This window comes from Corythoichthys intestinalis, chromosome 3 (assembly GCF_030265065.1).
Source record: "Corythoichthys intestinalis isolate RoL2023-P3 chromosome 3, ASM3026506v1, whole genome shotgun sequence".
Classification (NCBI taxonomy): domain Eukaryota; kingdom Metazoa; phylum Chordata; class Actinopteri; order Syngnathiformes; family Syngnathidae; genus Corythoichthys; species Corythoichthys intestinalis.
In genome coordinates, this window is record NC_080397.1 from 3,715,097 (window position 1) to 3,731,245 (window position 16,149).

A 16,149-nucleotide genomic window follows, 5' to 3' on the forward strand; every position below is an offset into this window, starting at 1 on the left:
GTTAGCGTAGCTTTCGCATTAGCATTAGCTTCAGAATGGCGGGTGTCCCCTTAAAACACTGGCCAATCTAAGGCATGCAGAACCACTTGACTTTTCTGTTCAGGAAATCTAGAGGAGAGCCAGTTGGCAAAATGGCATTTCACTCATTTTACGTTACATTTTTGGTCATACAATTCGTGGGTTTCAGGTGGGTTTAATTGAAAATGATGTACTGCTTTTCCTGGTGAGTGAGTATTATCATCACCAAGTTGGTGTTGTCCTTGTAGACAGACCTGGAGTTGCTATTTGGGAGGATTGGGTCAAATCCCTGTGGGCCGGCCAGGCAGAAAGGCCGATTGTACACTGTTTAATACTACAGTATTATAATTTTTTGTTTGGTATTTATTAATGACAGTGAGTATTACTTCCGTGCTTTTACCGCTGTCCCTGTGGGCTGTCTTAAAAAAAAAATATATATATATATATATATTTTTTTTTTTTTGCAGACACATCCTGACATGTGCAGGGGGAAGAAAAACATGCAGCTCCGCCCGCTGTATTGAGCCAAATGTGCTACTAACGGGTGCTATGCTGGATCATGGATAAAAAGAGCAAGTGTGGAGCCGAAAAAAATAAGAATTAAAAAGAGAAAAGCGCTTGTAAAAGAATGGGCATAATTAGCAAAAACAGCAATTTTTTAAATACAAGGAGCCCGCTGCCTGAAACGACAGAGGATTACAAGATGAATAAAATGCAAATTCGCAATCCGTGTGATACGACAACAACGCATAACTGTGGAAACTTTGGACTTTAACATCTCACAAGGGAGATAAAGCAGCAAGCACCAGCCGCGATGAGAACACCACAGGTGCAGAGTAGGGAGGTAGGATTGCAATGTTCAGTGAGTGAATATTAAAATTAATATCATCAATTACATGCCGTCATCCATCCGCTGATAAAGACGCGTCACACCAACCCCAGTGACTCTCTAATGAAGGCGGAAGTGTTCGCCGAAACATGTCAGGTAATCACACCATCTATAACTATTGTCTGGGATAAAAGAAAAAATTGACTAATCTATAAGTGTTGACAAAATGAACTAAATAACACATTTACATGGTGTCTTTAAAGTGCCATAAAATTGACTTGAATTGATCAGAATGCTTTGTAAAAAAAAAAAAAAAAAAAAAAAAAAAATTAAAAAGAAAAAAAAGAAAGAAATCTGTGGTTCTGTTACGTTCCTGCCTTGCAAACTCTTATGTCTGTAAGTATTTTACATCTATCTGTGTGTTTGAGGGGAAAGGCTATATAAACGAAATTTCCTGCTGTATGGAAGCTAACCTATACTTATAGCTTGTAGCCTCAAGTGAAGTTTGGCATCTACATGCAGTGTTTTCAGTAACGCGTAACCATCATCTGATTACTTTCTTTCAGTAATGAGCAATCTAACGCGTTCATTTTTCCAAGCCAGTAATCTGATTAAAGTTAGTTTCCTTAGTGCCTGTGCGTTACTATTTTGTTGTTGCCTCATAATGTATAGAATGAAGAATACTGTAGTCATGTACGAAGAGCATTTGAATAGAAAATATTGCTTTTGAGTTTGGGAGTGACATCACATCTCACGTTTTCTCATCGAAAAAAAAAAAAACACGTCACGTGTATTACCATGCTGTTTGAGCGCTGTCTGCCTCGTCGGTCAACAACATAGCCTCGCTGCTTCGTCAGAATGCTAACAGTGAAAGTCAGGAGGTATACCACAAATGGCTGCATTTGCTCACTGGAATTACAGCCATAACTTCACATTTCTGTCCAATAAAGATGACAAAAATATTTCCGTACGTTGCGAACTTTGCGCTGGCTCAAAAAGACTGTCGACCGCTAAAAACTCAACATCCAATTCAAGTAACCACTTGTAATGACAGCACAATGCGGCAAAACTCGAAACAGAGCCTACAGGTGACAAGACAGCCAGCACTTCTACAGTTTGTAACCAGCCTTTATGTACATTTTATAGTTAGAGTTTGTAACCATAGGCGTAGTTTTACTTTTGTGGGACTGGGAGCAAAACATGTTGATGACTCCGGAAAAAAAGTCCAAAGTTTGGACACACCTCATCATTTTTGTGTTGTATATATTTTCACTACTATTGTTAGTTCTCACTGAAGACATTAAAACTATGAACGAACATGTGGAAGAGCAAAAAAAGTGAATTAACTGAAAACAGGTTTTGTATTCTACATTCTTTAAAGTATCCGCCTTTGAGGTGTCTCCAAACTTTTGGCCTACTCTATATATATATATATATATATATATATATATATATATATATACATCTTGACACTGTTCGTGTTCAGTCAACTGTTCAAGCTCAGTTGTCGTTGGTAGCGTTTGAAAGCTTAGGTTTAAAGAAATTCTAAATATTCACGTTGCCTCCTCAGGTATAGTTTTGGCTAAGCAAAGCATATTCTCTAAGATGCTAGTTACATGATCTGTTGAAAAAATGATTTTGACCTGTTATGAAATAAGTTGTAGGATTCTTGTTTATTTGATTAATTTTGTTGTACCATACCATACCATCCGCTTGCTCCGAGGTTGGGTCACGGGGGCAGCAGTTAAAGCCCAGAACACCTCTCCGGGGAGGTGTCCAGGAGGCATCCTAACCAGATGCCCGAGCCACCTCAGCTGGCTCCTCTTAATGCGGAGGAGTCAACGCCAAGTCCCTCCCAGATGACTGAGCTTCTCACCCTATCTCTAAGGGAGAGCGCAGACACCCTGCAGAGAAAACTCATTTCGGCCATTTGTATCCGGGATGTTGTTCTGTCGGTCATGACCCACAGCTCGGACCATAGGTGAGGGTAGGAACATAGATTGACTGGTAAATCGAGAACGGAGATTTCAAAAAGAGTGTGAAGGTGCTGTATAACCAGACGCTATGGTGGGAGTTATCGGCTCTGTTGGTCCTTTTGATGAGCTTGTGGAACAGTGGAGCTCGTACACTGAGCAGTTTGGCTATTTCGCGGAAGCTAACGAAATAGCGGAGGAGAAAGTGGTGCCCACATTTTTTAGCGTTATTGGGCCAAAGACTTTTAATTTACTAATAAACTTGCTTCAACCTGATAAACCTGGCGGCAGAACGTACAGGGAGATCGTGGAAACTCTTAATGCTCATTTTTCACCCAAGCCCCTTGTGATTGCAGAGATATTCCGATTTCACAGGAGGAATCAGGAAGAGGGGGAATCTGTCACTATGTTTGTAGCGGCACTGTGGAAGCTGGCTGAACATTGTGAGTTTGGTGATGTTTTAGAAGACACATTAAGAGACAGATTGGTATGTGGACTGAGAAATGAAACAACACAAAAGAAGTTACTCTCAGAAAGTGGACTGACATTGAAGGAAGCCTTTGATGTAAGTAAGGCTATGGAAATGGCTTCAAAGGAGGCTCACCAACTGAACATGAATAGCAGAATTCACCAAGTGGCAAGTACTCAAAGCAATTTTGCTGGTCCCTGTTTTAGGTGTGGTAAAACGGGGCACCTTGCCTCCACCTGCTGGTGCAAAGAAATAAATTGCCGTAATTGTGGAAAGAAGGGTCATGTTGAGCGTGCCTGTCGGAATAAAACAAGCACAGAAAAAGAAAGTTTTATTCATTTATTTAATTATTTATTAACTTTTATAGACAACATTTTAACGGCTAGGTCTTTATCTTAAAGGTGAAGTAGATTTGAACAAATTATTTTTAGTTTGTCAGTTATTTGTTAGTTTCAGGGCTCCGGAGTGGCTAAGCTAGTGCGAGTCAATGGTGGTTGAAATCAACTTTATCGACTAATCAAACCCCCGCTAAGTCAAAGATTAAGCCTTATGTGAAAAATTAAATTACATGCAATGACATTTTTCCATTTTCTGCAAAAGGAGAAAAAATGGTAAAAAGTTACTGATAAGTTACTTTTAAAGTGCCTGTGACACGAAAAAGCATGTTTATTTCATAATACATGCGGTATTTTATGCCCCTGAATGATATGGACCGCTTGGATGTGTGTGGAAGCGATCGTTATATTTATTTAGTTTTTTGAATCCCATGAAAATGAGTGACTTCCGGCTTCGGTCTTGCATTGAGGAGGAGGGCGCTGTGACGTGTACGGTAGAAGACGTCCTCTTCACTATACAGTGTACTGTTGTGTATGAGGACGAAGGATTCAGCTGATTTTGCGGATTAATACGTTTATTTTTCGCATCACGCCAGCCAAACGGCTGCAGAAAAATCATTCTGTGTGCGGGAGAGGGGTATGCGCCTTTTTGGAGTTTCAAAAGGTTCCCATTCACCGTGGATATTTACTGTGGGACCATTGGACTTACGAGGAAGTGAGTAAACATCTTGTTTTGTATTATGTCAAATACGAATACAGTGATTACAAAGTAAACACTACAAAATTCCTTTAAATAAAGGACTACTTACGTTTGATCATTGATAGGCATGTAAAAAGCTCTCCTCATGCTCATTAGCAGTTAGCTGTTAGCGCGTTAGCTGCACAACAACTCCAGCCACCCTCCTCCTGGGAACGAACTGTAAATTGCTCTCCGCCGGGCGGTTTGCCGATCCGCGAAGACAATCGACAACCGGGTCGTCATGTCAAATAACCCAGGCTAGTTACGTGTGATTTTCCACTTCGAAGACTTTGAAACATCCCTCGGTTCGGGTTAGCATGTCGGCTAGCTGTCACTCCTTCTGGTTTGTTTACATTCTCCGAAGCCGGGGAAGGGAAATGACACATGTCCGATTTAGGTGTCATAAAATATCGTTCGGGAGGTGCGACAGTAAAGGTGAAGTCGACAGTTTTGACCATTATGGAGTATTTTTGCCATGTCTTGAATAAATGGATTTTTATTATTTCATATTCCATTTAGCACAAGATTGTTATTTGTCATGACCATGCCATTTATTTAGCAATTGGGGAAAATACTTGGATAAAAAGAATATCCTGTAAAAATATGGAAGTAAAGAGACGGAAACAATGACATTTTGCCGCTCTCTTCGTCCCGTTTTCCTCGTTATGAATAGTTCCCCCTTGACGGGCTGACTGGTCCGTCTCAAGCCATTTATATAGCTATTGGGGAAAAATACTTGGATGAAAAGAATATCCTGTAAAAATATTGGAGTAGAGAGACTGAAACAATGACATTTTGCGGCTCTCTTCGTCGCGTTTTCCTCGTTCTGAACAATTCCCCCTCAATGGGCTGAATAGTAAAACCGATGAGCCCAGTCTACCGCTGACGTCATCCACCTGTTGGGGACGCTAAAGCCCTATAATGGTAGGCGTGGCTAACCGGCAGATTAAAAGACTAATTTCTCGTCATCTGCGCTTTGCTAAATTGTTGTATATAGTCGAATCGTCTCAAAACATGATTCTAATTCACATAATAATGCCATTTAAGACTTTTTTTCTGGTGTCATATGCTCTTTAAAGTAAATTAGTTACTTTGATAATAATCAGTAAAGTAATTAGATTACCTTTTTGAGGTGTAATCAGTAATTAAATCACTTTTTTAAGTAAACCGTGAAAACACTGTCTACATGGTACAGTATTGGTATACCAGCGAGTATTGTGCAGTTGTGTTGAATGCATGCACGTTTCTTTGTAACAGTTTCACAAACATAAACATATTACTCCATACAAAAACAAGAAAAGATGAAGCCTTGTGTTTTATTGGAGGACATTCGATGTTAGCTAGCTGTCGGGCAGTGCACTTATGTATTTTTGTATTTTTAAGAGCTAAAAAGTAACAAAATACGTAATCCAGAAATACAATGACATTTCCAAAAGAAACATAAATATACATGTTTTATCCTCCGAAACATTTAAAAAAGAGGAAAAGGAAATACAGTACTGTAAAATGTTTGGAACTTTTGTTCAAAAAAATATATATACTGGACTGTCTCAGGAAATTAGAATACACAATATTCTAATTTTTTGAGACAGTCCTGTGTATATATACAGGACTGTCTCAGGAAATTAGAATACACAATATTCTAATTTCCTGACTGTCTCAGGAAATTAGAATATTGTGTATTCTAATTTCCTGAGACAGTCCTGTATATATACACAGGACTGTCTCAAAAAATTAGAATATTGTGTATTCTAATTTTCTGAGACAGTCCAGTACTGTATACTGTATATACAGTTGTGGTCAAAAGTTTAGCTACACTTGTGAAGAACATAATGTCATGGCTCTCTTGAGTTTCCAGTTATTTCTACAACTCTGATTTTTCTCTGATAGAGTGATTGGAACAGATACTTCTTTGTCACAAAAAACATTCATGAAGTTTGGTTCTTTTATGACTTTTTTTATGGGTGACTGGTTCTTTTATGACTTTATTATAGGTGAACAGAAAAAAGTGATCAAATCTGCTGGGTCAAAAATATACATACAGCAGCGCTAATATTTGGTAACATGTCCCTTGGCCATTTTCACTTCAATTAGGCGCTTTTGGCAGCCATCCACAAGCTTCTGGTTGAATCTTTGACCACTCCTCTTGACAGAATTGGTGCAGTTCAGTTAAATTTGATGGCTTTCTGACATGGACTTGTTTCTTCAGCATTGTCAACAAGTTCTCAATGGGGTTTAAATCAGGACTTTGGGAAGGCCATTCGAAAACCTTAATTCTAGCCTGATTTAGCCATTCCATTACCACTTTTGATGTGTGTTTGGGGTCATTGTCCTGTTGGAACACTCAACTGCGCCCAAGACCCAATCTTCGGGCTGATGACGTTAGGTTATCTTGAAGAATTTGAAGGTAATCCTCCTTCTTCATTATCCCATTTACTCTCCGTAAAGCACCAGTTCCATTGGTAGCAAAACAGCCCCACAGCATAATACTACCACCACCGTGCTTGACGGTAGGCATGGTGTACTTGGGGTTAAAGGCCTCACCTTTTCTCCTCCAAACATATTGCTGGGCATTGTGGCCAAACAGCTCGATTTTTGTTTCGTCTGACCACAGAACTTTCCTCCAGAAGGTCTTATCTTTGTCCATGTGATCAGCAGCAAACTTCAGTCGAGCCTTAAGGTGCCGCTTTTGGAGCAAGGGCTTCCTTCTTGCACGGCAGCCTCTCAGTCCATGGAGATGCAAAACACGCTTGACTGTGGACACTGACACCTGTGTTCCAGCAGCTTCTAATTCTTGGCAGATCTGCTTTTTGGTGAGCCTCGGTTGAATCTTCTCCCTCCTGACCAATTTTCTCTCAGCAGCAGGTGATAGCTTGCGTTTTCTTCCTGATCGTGGCAGTGACAAAACAGTGCCATGCACTTTATACTTACAAACAATTGTTTGCACTATTGCTCTTGGGACCTGCAGCTGTTTTGAAATGGCTCCAAGTGACTTTCCTGACTTGTTCAAGTCAATGATTTGCTTTTTCAGATCCATGTACTGTATGTATATTTTTGACCCAACAGATTTGATCACTTTTTCTGTTAACCCATAATGAAGTCATAAAAGAACCAAACTTCATGAATGTTTTTTGTGACAAAGAAGTATCTGTTCCAATCACTCTATCGGAGAAAAATCAGAGTTGTAGAAATAACTGGAAACTCAAGAGAGCCATGACATTCTGTTCTTCACAAGTGTATGTAAAGTTTTGACCACAACTGTATGTATATATATAGATTTTTTTTTTTTTACCGCATCGGGAGTCTATCGGCAGATCCTCAAAATCACGTGACTCGGACTCAAGTGCAAAAATATGTGACACGGACATCCCTATTGTAAATGATATAAAGTGGGCCGGTCTGAGGCATGAAACTCCTGGCCTGAAAATGAGTCCCACTCCGGCCCTGCTTGTAGATGCTACAATACAATATGTGCTTGTCTATGTTTATTCAAAATGATCAGAAATCTTTCATTTTTAGACTAAAACTTTAAAGAATTTTACAGATGAAAACTCAACAAAATTTGTATGAGATTCCGTCGACTAAACCTAGATGTAGGCAAGCAGATTTTGAAATGACTAAAACATGAAAAAGACAACTAAGTATTTTCATCTAAAAGACTAAGACTAAAACAAAAATTAAAAGGGCTGCCAAAAACAAAACAGCTCTAATCTAAAAAGAAGAAGAAAATCAGCTCTATTTTGCTGCAAACTCTGAAGCAACGATGGGAAAGCGATGACTGAATCTTGAATTGTGGCATGTTTTGACTCCAGCTGAGTTTAGGTTCTCCTCTTCTTTGTCCAGGTATCACCAAACTGTGACGAGGTTCTGGTGAATGGCAAGGAGATACGCGGGCGTCACAGTGTGTCAGTGGCTTTCGCGTACATGCACTTGACGGCCAAGCTCCTCCTGAACGTTTGGGTGCCCAAGCTGCCTCTGCAGATCCATGTCTCCGACACCGAGCTTAGCCAGGTCAAAGGCTGGCGTGTGCCTATCGCCCCCAACACAGCTACCACCACCAACTCCAACAGTCGGAGGTGACTCACTCCAAATATAACATTTCAAGATGTATTTCAGTTTGAAACGCAATTTTATGGGGAAAAAAATGGGGTGAAGTGTTAGGGTCCGCGACCGTGGAAACAAGGTTGGACCTCACATCAGACACAAACGACTGAGGGAAGCGTACAAGAGTTTATTAAATACAAAACAAAAACACACGCAATCGCGGCAAAAAGGGGAAATAATAAAACGGGTCCTTGACAGGAGGGCGACGGGGATCAATATACAAACGCGAAGGTAAACCAAGGTGGTAGGCAGAGAGCATACGTACATACTGTAAGTTTTTTTTTTTTTTTTTTTTTTTAATTAAACTTTGGTAATAAAATTAAAAAAAAAACAAAAAAAACAATGTAAATTAGATCTGCTTTTACTTCGCGGATGTTCGATTTTTGCAGAGGGAGGGGGTCCCCATTAACGACAAAAAAAAAAAAAAAAAAATGAGGGATTACTGTATAATGTATAATATATATATATGTACACCTATATACATATACAGTACATACATAAGTTTTTTTTTTTTTTTTTTTACTTATTAAGGGAAAAAAAAAATCTCATATTTATCTCTTTCCTGTGCTGTTAAATCTGAATAAATAAATTGAGCGCACACACACATTGCTATACTGGACTGTCTCAGAAAATTAGAATACACAATATTCTAATTTTTTGAGACAGTCCTGTGTATATATACAGGACTGTCTCAGGAAATTAGAATACACAATATTCTAATTTCCTGACTGTCTCAGGAAATTAGAATATTGTGTATTCTAATTTCCTGAGACAGTCCTGTATATATACACAGGACTGTCTCAAAAAATTAGAATATTGTGTATTCTAATTTCCTGAGACAGTCCAGTATATAATAATAATTATTATTATTTATTTAAATAAGCTCTGCCTCCACTTCACAGATTTTCGATTGGGGGGGGGCGGATTCGCCATTAACTGCGAAATACAAGGGATCACTGTATAACGTATAATATGCGTACCATATTTTTTGGATAATAAGACGCTACTTTTTCCCTTCATTTTGAATCCTGCGGCTTATAGTCCTGTGCGTCTTATTTGTTGATTTATTTGTATTAAAAGGTAACACATTATTTGACAGTGGCATCATAAGACTGTCATAATTATGACACTATCATGGGCATTACTGAATGCTTATGAGAGATGTCATTAGGTGTCACCCGGCAAATTATGTCACTAACTCCATTTATGTCCAGCTCGGATCCTTTACATCCATTCAAAAGTGAGATAATTGGCCGGATAACACTAAATGACATTTGTTATAATCATTCAATAATGCTCGCGACAGTGTCCTGCCATAATTATGATTGTCTAATGACAGTCTTATGGCGCCACTGTTCAATAAAGTGTTACCAAATACCATAGCTAGCAATTAATGAATACAGCTACAACAGTAACTGAAGAAATAATTAGCACAGAACATGGATTTTGATTGTTATTTACATCCGTAGCGCTGCAATGCATGCTATGAGGCATGTTGGATGACAGCAGTGTTGAATGCAGGTAGCAGCGGAAGGTTGACTGTGTCCCCCAAGGGAGCAATCATGACCAGCTTCTTGAAGCAATGAAGCTTTGCATCCATTTGGTTCAAAGATTCATGGTGGTTCATTTGGTCTTATGACAGTCGTATCATGCCGCTGTCAAATAACGTGTTACCGGTTAATATCATTTGGTGTAAATATCCCATAATACAGTGCAATACAGCTGCGGCTTATAGTCCAGTGCGGCTTATCTATGAACAAATGCCATCAAATTATTATTCAAAAGACAAATTAATAAAATATGAAATAAAAACAGCAATAAAACTTAAAATGGAATTTTAACTCGAAGTACACTCTGGTTATGATCCTTAATAACTCTAAAGTTATTTTTTTCCCCCTGTTGTATTTAACTCATATAATGTGAGTGTCTTTCACAGGTGTTGATGGCAACATACGTCCAATCCCTTTTGACTAGTAGTCAAAAGGGATTGGACTTCTAGCACCGTCATCTGCAGCCAATTAGTTAAAGGAGTGCCCTAAAAAGGTTTGAAATGGGATCAACTTAAATCTAAAGTTAGTTGTCTTAACTGTCATGGAAATGTATATTTGGCAGGCCTACAAGAGATAGCGATGATGACGATGACGACGAAAGGAAGGGCAAAGGATGCACGCTGCAGGTTCACCTTTTTCTTTGCTTTCCATGACATTCTGCTGTAGATGAAATGATGCAATGACATTTGGCTTCTCCTCCAGTACCAGTACGCTCTGGTGAGGGTCCTCACTCACTTTGTGGCCGAGCCTGCCGACCCAGGAGGGGAGGTGGTTCACATGCTGGGTGCCGACTGGCAGGCTGACATCACTCACCTTGTCCTGGATCAGCTCAAGGTCCTAGAAAATGCTCTTCAGTGTTACATTGAAATTGGGATTTTAAGATTTTTTTAAAAAAGTATGTTTTTTATATCAGTAAAATCAAATAAAATGTTTTAATGTATTTTTTATTTAATTCATGTTGTATTTAAAAAAATCTAAAATGATTATATTATTATTGTAATAATTCATGTTCTGATATGTAACTAACAATATTTAATTAATTAAATGGATCTAATCTGTAATTACAGTAAGAACAAATGAATGTTTTTTTTGAATGAAATTTTACTTTTGAAGTACTGGACAGCTATAAAGTTGACGAATTAATATTTTTAAACAAACATTTGATTGCAAGTTATTTAAATTAATTTATAGAAATGTCCCTATCGCATATTTTTGGACCGAGTCCGAGTCACCTGATTTTGAGAATCTGCCGATACGGAGTCGTGCTCCGATATGGAGAAAAAAGTGTTGTTCAAAAAAACTTTTTTTAAGTTTTAAACATGTTATTGTCCCAACGTGCCGCCTTCATAATGTGAATTGTTTCTAAACTAGAACGATGTAGAATTTGTTATTTAATAAAGAAAAAGCTTTTCTTTATTGAGTATGTCCACTCAATTCCACTCACACTTTGATGCTCACGCTGCTGTTGTTGATATTATTTAGAATAAAAACCCGATCCTTTTCACCCAATTCTGATCCTCTAAAAAAGGGCACGATCGGCCCGATTTTCAATCATGTGATCGGATCGGGACATCCCAAATAATATAGTATATCGGATAACAAGCCATCTTTTTATTTTATTTATTATTCTAGCTAAAAACTCCAGATGTGTCTTAAAAGTCTTGAATACTTTGATATGATCGTACATATATACTATACCGTACACCGACTGTTCACTTTAACAAGTAAGCCTCCCTCATCTAATGGCACAATGTACTGTACACTAGATACTGTAGGTGTACCTAATTAAGTGATTATTGTCATACAAAGGTGGAAGATGAACGTATCGCCAGGCTAGTGGACGGACGAGTTCTCATTGGACGAGACTTGGGCATCACCACCATACAGGTGCGTGCATACCCCCCCCCCCCTCCCCCCCAATCACACAGACAGAAGGAAGTTAACTAGCACATCTGTGGATGTTCCGGTCACCATTTTCGAGTGTGACATTTAAATTTTAGCCACAACAATCTTCACTCTTTTGAAGTACAGTATCATTCTTCAAATTTTGATTGGGATGGAATTGAACCAACTACAATTGTTGCCACCTTTTACCGAAAAGTTGTCCTGTTTTTTGTTGCCAGGTGTTGTCGCCTCTGTCTGACTCCATCCTAGCGGAGAAAACAGTAACCGTGTTGGATGACAAGGTAACAAAACGCAAGTGCAGGAAACCTCTATTTCTTGCGAGCAATATGTGCAAGGTCATAATCTGTGATTGAGCGAGACCATATCGTTTAAATTACAAAAATAATTGCTATATCCCTCCCAAACACTTTAAACACATTTAGATAATAGATAACATCAAATTTTTCATTTAAGTGTCACAGATATTCAAATATTCAATATTCAAAGTGAAAGCAGGTGTTTGCAAATGATAAATAGTCTGCTAAGAAACCGTTTACTGTTAAGAGACTGAAATCCCTACAATTTGGACATTTTTTTGATGATCAGCATAATAGAATTTACTCAAATTTATTTTGACAGTTGTTTAGTTGTCGGTTAATCAGTTAATTGTGACACAGCCCCCCCCCCCCCCCCCAACAATTTGGCAAAGCGCAGATGACGACAAATTAGTCTTTTAATCTGCCGTTTAGCCACGCCTACCATTATAGGGCTCTAGCATTCCCAACAGGTGGATGACGTTGGCAGGGTCATGGTTTCTAATTTACAATTCAGCCTATTGAGGGGGAATTATTCTGAATGAGGAAATTGCAACGGAGAGAGCTGCAAAATGTTATTGTTTCAGTCTCTCTACTCCAATATTTTTACAGGATATTCTATTTTATTCTAATTCTATTTCTATTCTATTTTTTCCTAAATAATTGTATGGTCATGACAAATAACTCTTGTGCTAAATGGAATATTATGTAAACGTAATGTACAATGTAAACAAACCAAGAGGCGTGACAGCTAGGCGACATGCTAACCCTAACCGAGTGACATCTCAAAGTCTTATTTTCGCTTTTCAAAGCGAAAAATCACACAAAACTAGCCTGTACCATGTCACATGGCGGCAGGGTTGTCGATTGGCTTTGCTGATCGGCAAACCGTCCGGCGGCGAGCAAGTTACAGCACGTTGCCCTGCTACGGACAGGAGAGCTCACCGGGGAAGCAGCTGGAGTGTACCGCCGGACAAACCGGCTGACGTCGGAAGAGCGCGCAGCTGCCACATGGTCAACACGAATATGGCGTAAAATAATGCTTTACTACACGGCAAAGACATAAACATAGAGCTGCTTGCAGTTATTTTGCAGCGAACATGGCAGGATATGTCAGAGGAGAACTTCTCTACATGTCATTCCATGAGCAATCGTAAGTAAATAGTCCTCTATTTAAAGAAAGTTTGTAGTGTTTACTTTGTAATCGATGTATTTGCGGCCATTTTGAACACAATGTTGCAATTTCTGATAGGGTTAAAAATTTGACAGAACACTGGGTACCCGAAGAGGGCAATGAGCCGAGTATAGTGCTCTCCTTATCATCATTATCGTCCTCTGAAAGACCACAGCCCCCAACAAAATGTTTACTGCATATGAAATGTGAATGGCTTGACCTTGCTGGCTTTAAACTGGTCTTTTGGACTTCCGCGCAAGTTGACCCATTCTTCACAAAGAAAAAGGTGACGCCTTGCATTGAAATCAGGACGGAAATGGTCCAAAAATATGAGCGTGGTGTGCGTGTCAGGACACTGGCTCGATAATTTGGCAAGGAAGTAGCCAGCTTAGTCAGGTTTTTAATAATTTTCATTCAAAACACATCACGGCTACTTTCAGCCGTAGTAAGATAACCTCTTACGCATCTTTCTCAGTCTGTCATCAGTCACAGGAGCAGCATGGAAAACATAGCCCAACAGAACCCAATTCGTTACGTAATAATAATTATTATTGTTATTATTTGTATTTAAAATGTATTTGTTTTGTATGTGCAATTGCTATTTTTAATTGTACCAGCATTTATTACAGATTTAGCATGGGTTTTTGGGCTGTGGAACGAATTAATCGAATTGCAATGTATTCTTATGGGAAAAATACCGCTCAACATACGACCATTTTGATTTACTAACCAGGTCCTGGAATGAATTAAATTCGTATGTAGAGGTACCACTGTACTAACATTTACCAACAGTTTGGCACGCTAACGTTCTAGGTACTTCTTCTCTTTTGCCACCACCATCACAAATAATTGGCAGTAGAAAAGCCACAAGTACTCCTGGCCTGAACTGAACTGAACTGAACTGACACTCCTGGCCTGAACTGAACTGAACTGAACTGAACTGAACAAAACCATCAGAATAACCCCAAGTTTTCCATGTGACCTTCGGCTCTACAATGATAAAAATAGGAGTGTTTGCCTGTGCATGGTGGTTGGGTCATGTCGGGGGTCCGAATAAACGGTTGGTCCTCCTGTGCGCAGGTCACCATCACAGACATGGGAGTCCAGCTGGTTGCTTCTCTGTCTCTCGGCATGGCGGCCGCTGGTGGAAATTACCAGGCCATACAGCTGAGTGCTACTGCCAGTGACCTGATGCACGCACCCAAACAGGTAGGCTGATGGGAAGAATTTTATGAGTTTTGAAGAATTTTTCCAAGGTGGAACATGCCAGCCTCATGAGAATATATATATATACAGTGCTGGCCAAAAGTATTGGCACCCCTGCATTTCTGTCAGATAATGCCCAATTTCTCCCAGACCAGAAAATGATTGCAATTACAAATGCTTTGGTAGTAATATTTTCAATATTTTCAAACGATTAAAATTTTTAATCGAGTTAATTACAGCTTAAAAATTAATTAATCGTAATTAATCGCAATTAATCGCAATTCAAACCATCTATAAAATATGCCATATTTTTCTGTAAATTATTGTTGGAATGGAAAGATAATGCACAAGATGGATATATACATTCAACATACGGTACATAAGGACTGTATTTGTTTATTATAACAATAAATCAACAAGATGGCATTAACATTATTAACATTCTGTTAAAACGATCCATGGATAGAAAGACTCGTAGTTCTTAAAAAAAAAAAAAAATGTTAGTACAAGTTATAGAAATTTTATATTAAAACCCCTCTTAATGTTTTCGTTTTAATAAAACTTGTAAAATTTTCAATCAAAAAATAAACTAGTAGCCCGCCATTGATGTCAATAATTACACAATGCTGATGGGAGCTGAAGCCTATAAAATCAGTTGCACCCAAGAACCAGCAGAGGGCGGCAAAACTCCATAGACACAACAAGTGAGCGTTTCACTGCACTGTCATTTAAATCTGTCTGAGCGGGCCATCTGCGTTAATTGCGTCAAATATTTTAACGTGATTAATTTAAAAAATTTATTAACGCCCGTTAACGCGATAATTTTGACAGCCCTAATATATATATTAGGGCTGTCAAATGATTAAAATTTTTAATCGAGTTAATTACAGCTTAAAAATTAATTACTCGTAATTAATCGCAATTAATCGCAATTCAAACCATCTATAAAATATGCCATATTTTTCTGTAAATTATATATATATTCTGTAAAATAAATTGTTGGAATGGAAAGATAAGACACAAGATGGATCTATACAGTGGGGAGAACAAGTATTTGATACACTGCCAATGGGTTTTCCCATTGGCAGTGTATCAAATACTTGTTCTCCCCACTGTACATTCAACATACGGTACATAAGGACTGTAGTGGGCATTTCACTCTACTGTCATTTAAATCTGTCTATGCTGTCCTCACACCGAAGCGTCTACTTTTTCCAAAGCTAGACAGCTAGTGAACGACGCCTTAATAATCAGACTTCTCCCTTTTTCATCTGATTTATTAATAAAATAGCCTCAAACCATTGTCCTCTTTAGACCGTCGTAAAACTACAACCAAAAAAAGTACACAAGCATTGCATTAGCAACAACGTTAGCTTAGCACGCTATACAGGTTCACTAAACATAAACAAAAAGCGTCTCATACAAAAAATAGAACATTTCGCTTACTAACATAATATGTACATTCTTTACAACAACCATACTTACGGACAAATCTTGTCCAAGGATCATATAAGTACAACGTAGGCGTCAGCCCGAGACGTCGTGCAGCCATAT

General features: G+C 38.6%; 1 protein-coding gene across 1 annotated transcript in view; it reads left to right on the top strand.

The window, feature by feature from the left end:
• The window catches only part of si:dkey-215k6.1 (transmembrane protein 132B), a 475,575-nt gene that overhangs the window by 440,256 nt on the left and 19,170 nt on the right, over positions 1-16,149 (top strand). Inside the window, exons 7-12 of the mRNA XM_057831448.1 lie at positions 8,207-8,439; positions 10,580-10,643; positions 10,720-10,851; positions 11,827-11,904; positions 12,141-12,203; positions 14,470-14,598. Of these exons, the coding sequence (XP_057687431.1) occupies positions 8,207-8,439; positions 10,580-10,643; positions 10,720-10,851; positions 11,827-11,904; positions 12,141-12,203; positions 14,470-14,598 (699 nt within the window). The remainder of the gene's footprint in view (positions 1-8,206; positions 8,440-10,579; positions 10,644-10,719; positions 10,852-11,826; positions 11,905-12,140; positions 12,204-14,469; positions 14,599-16,149) is intronic.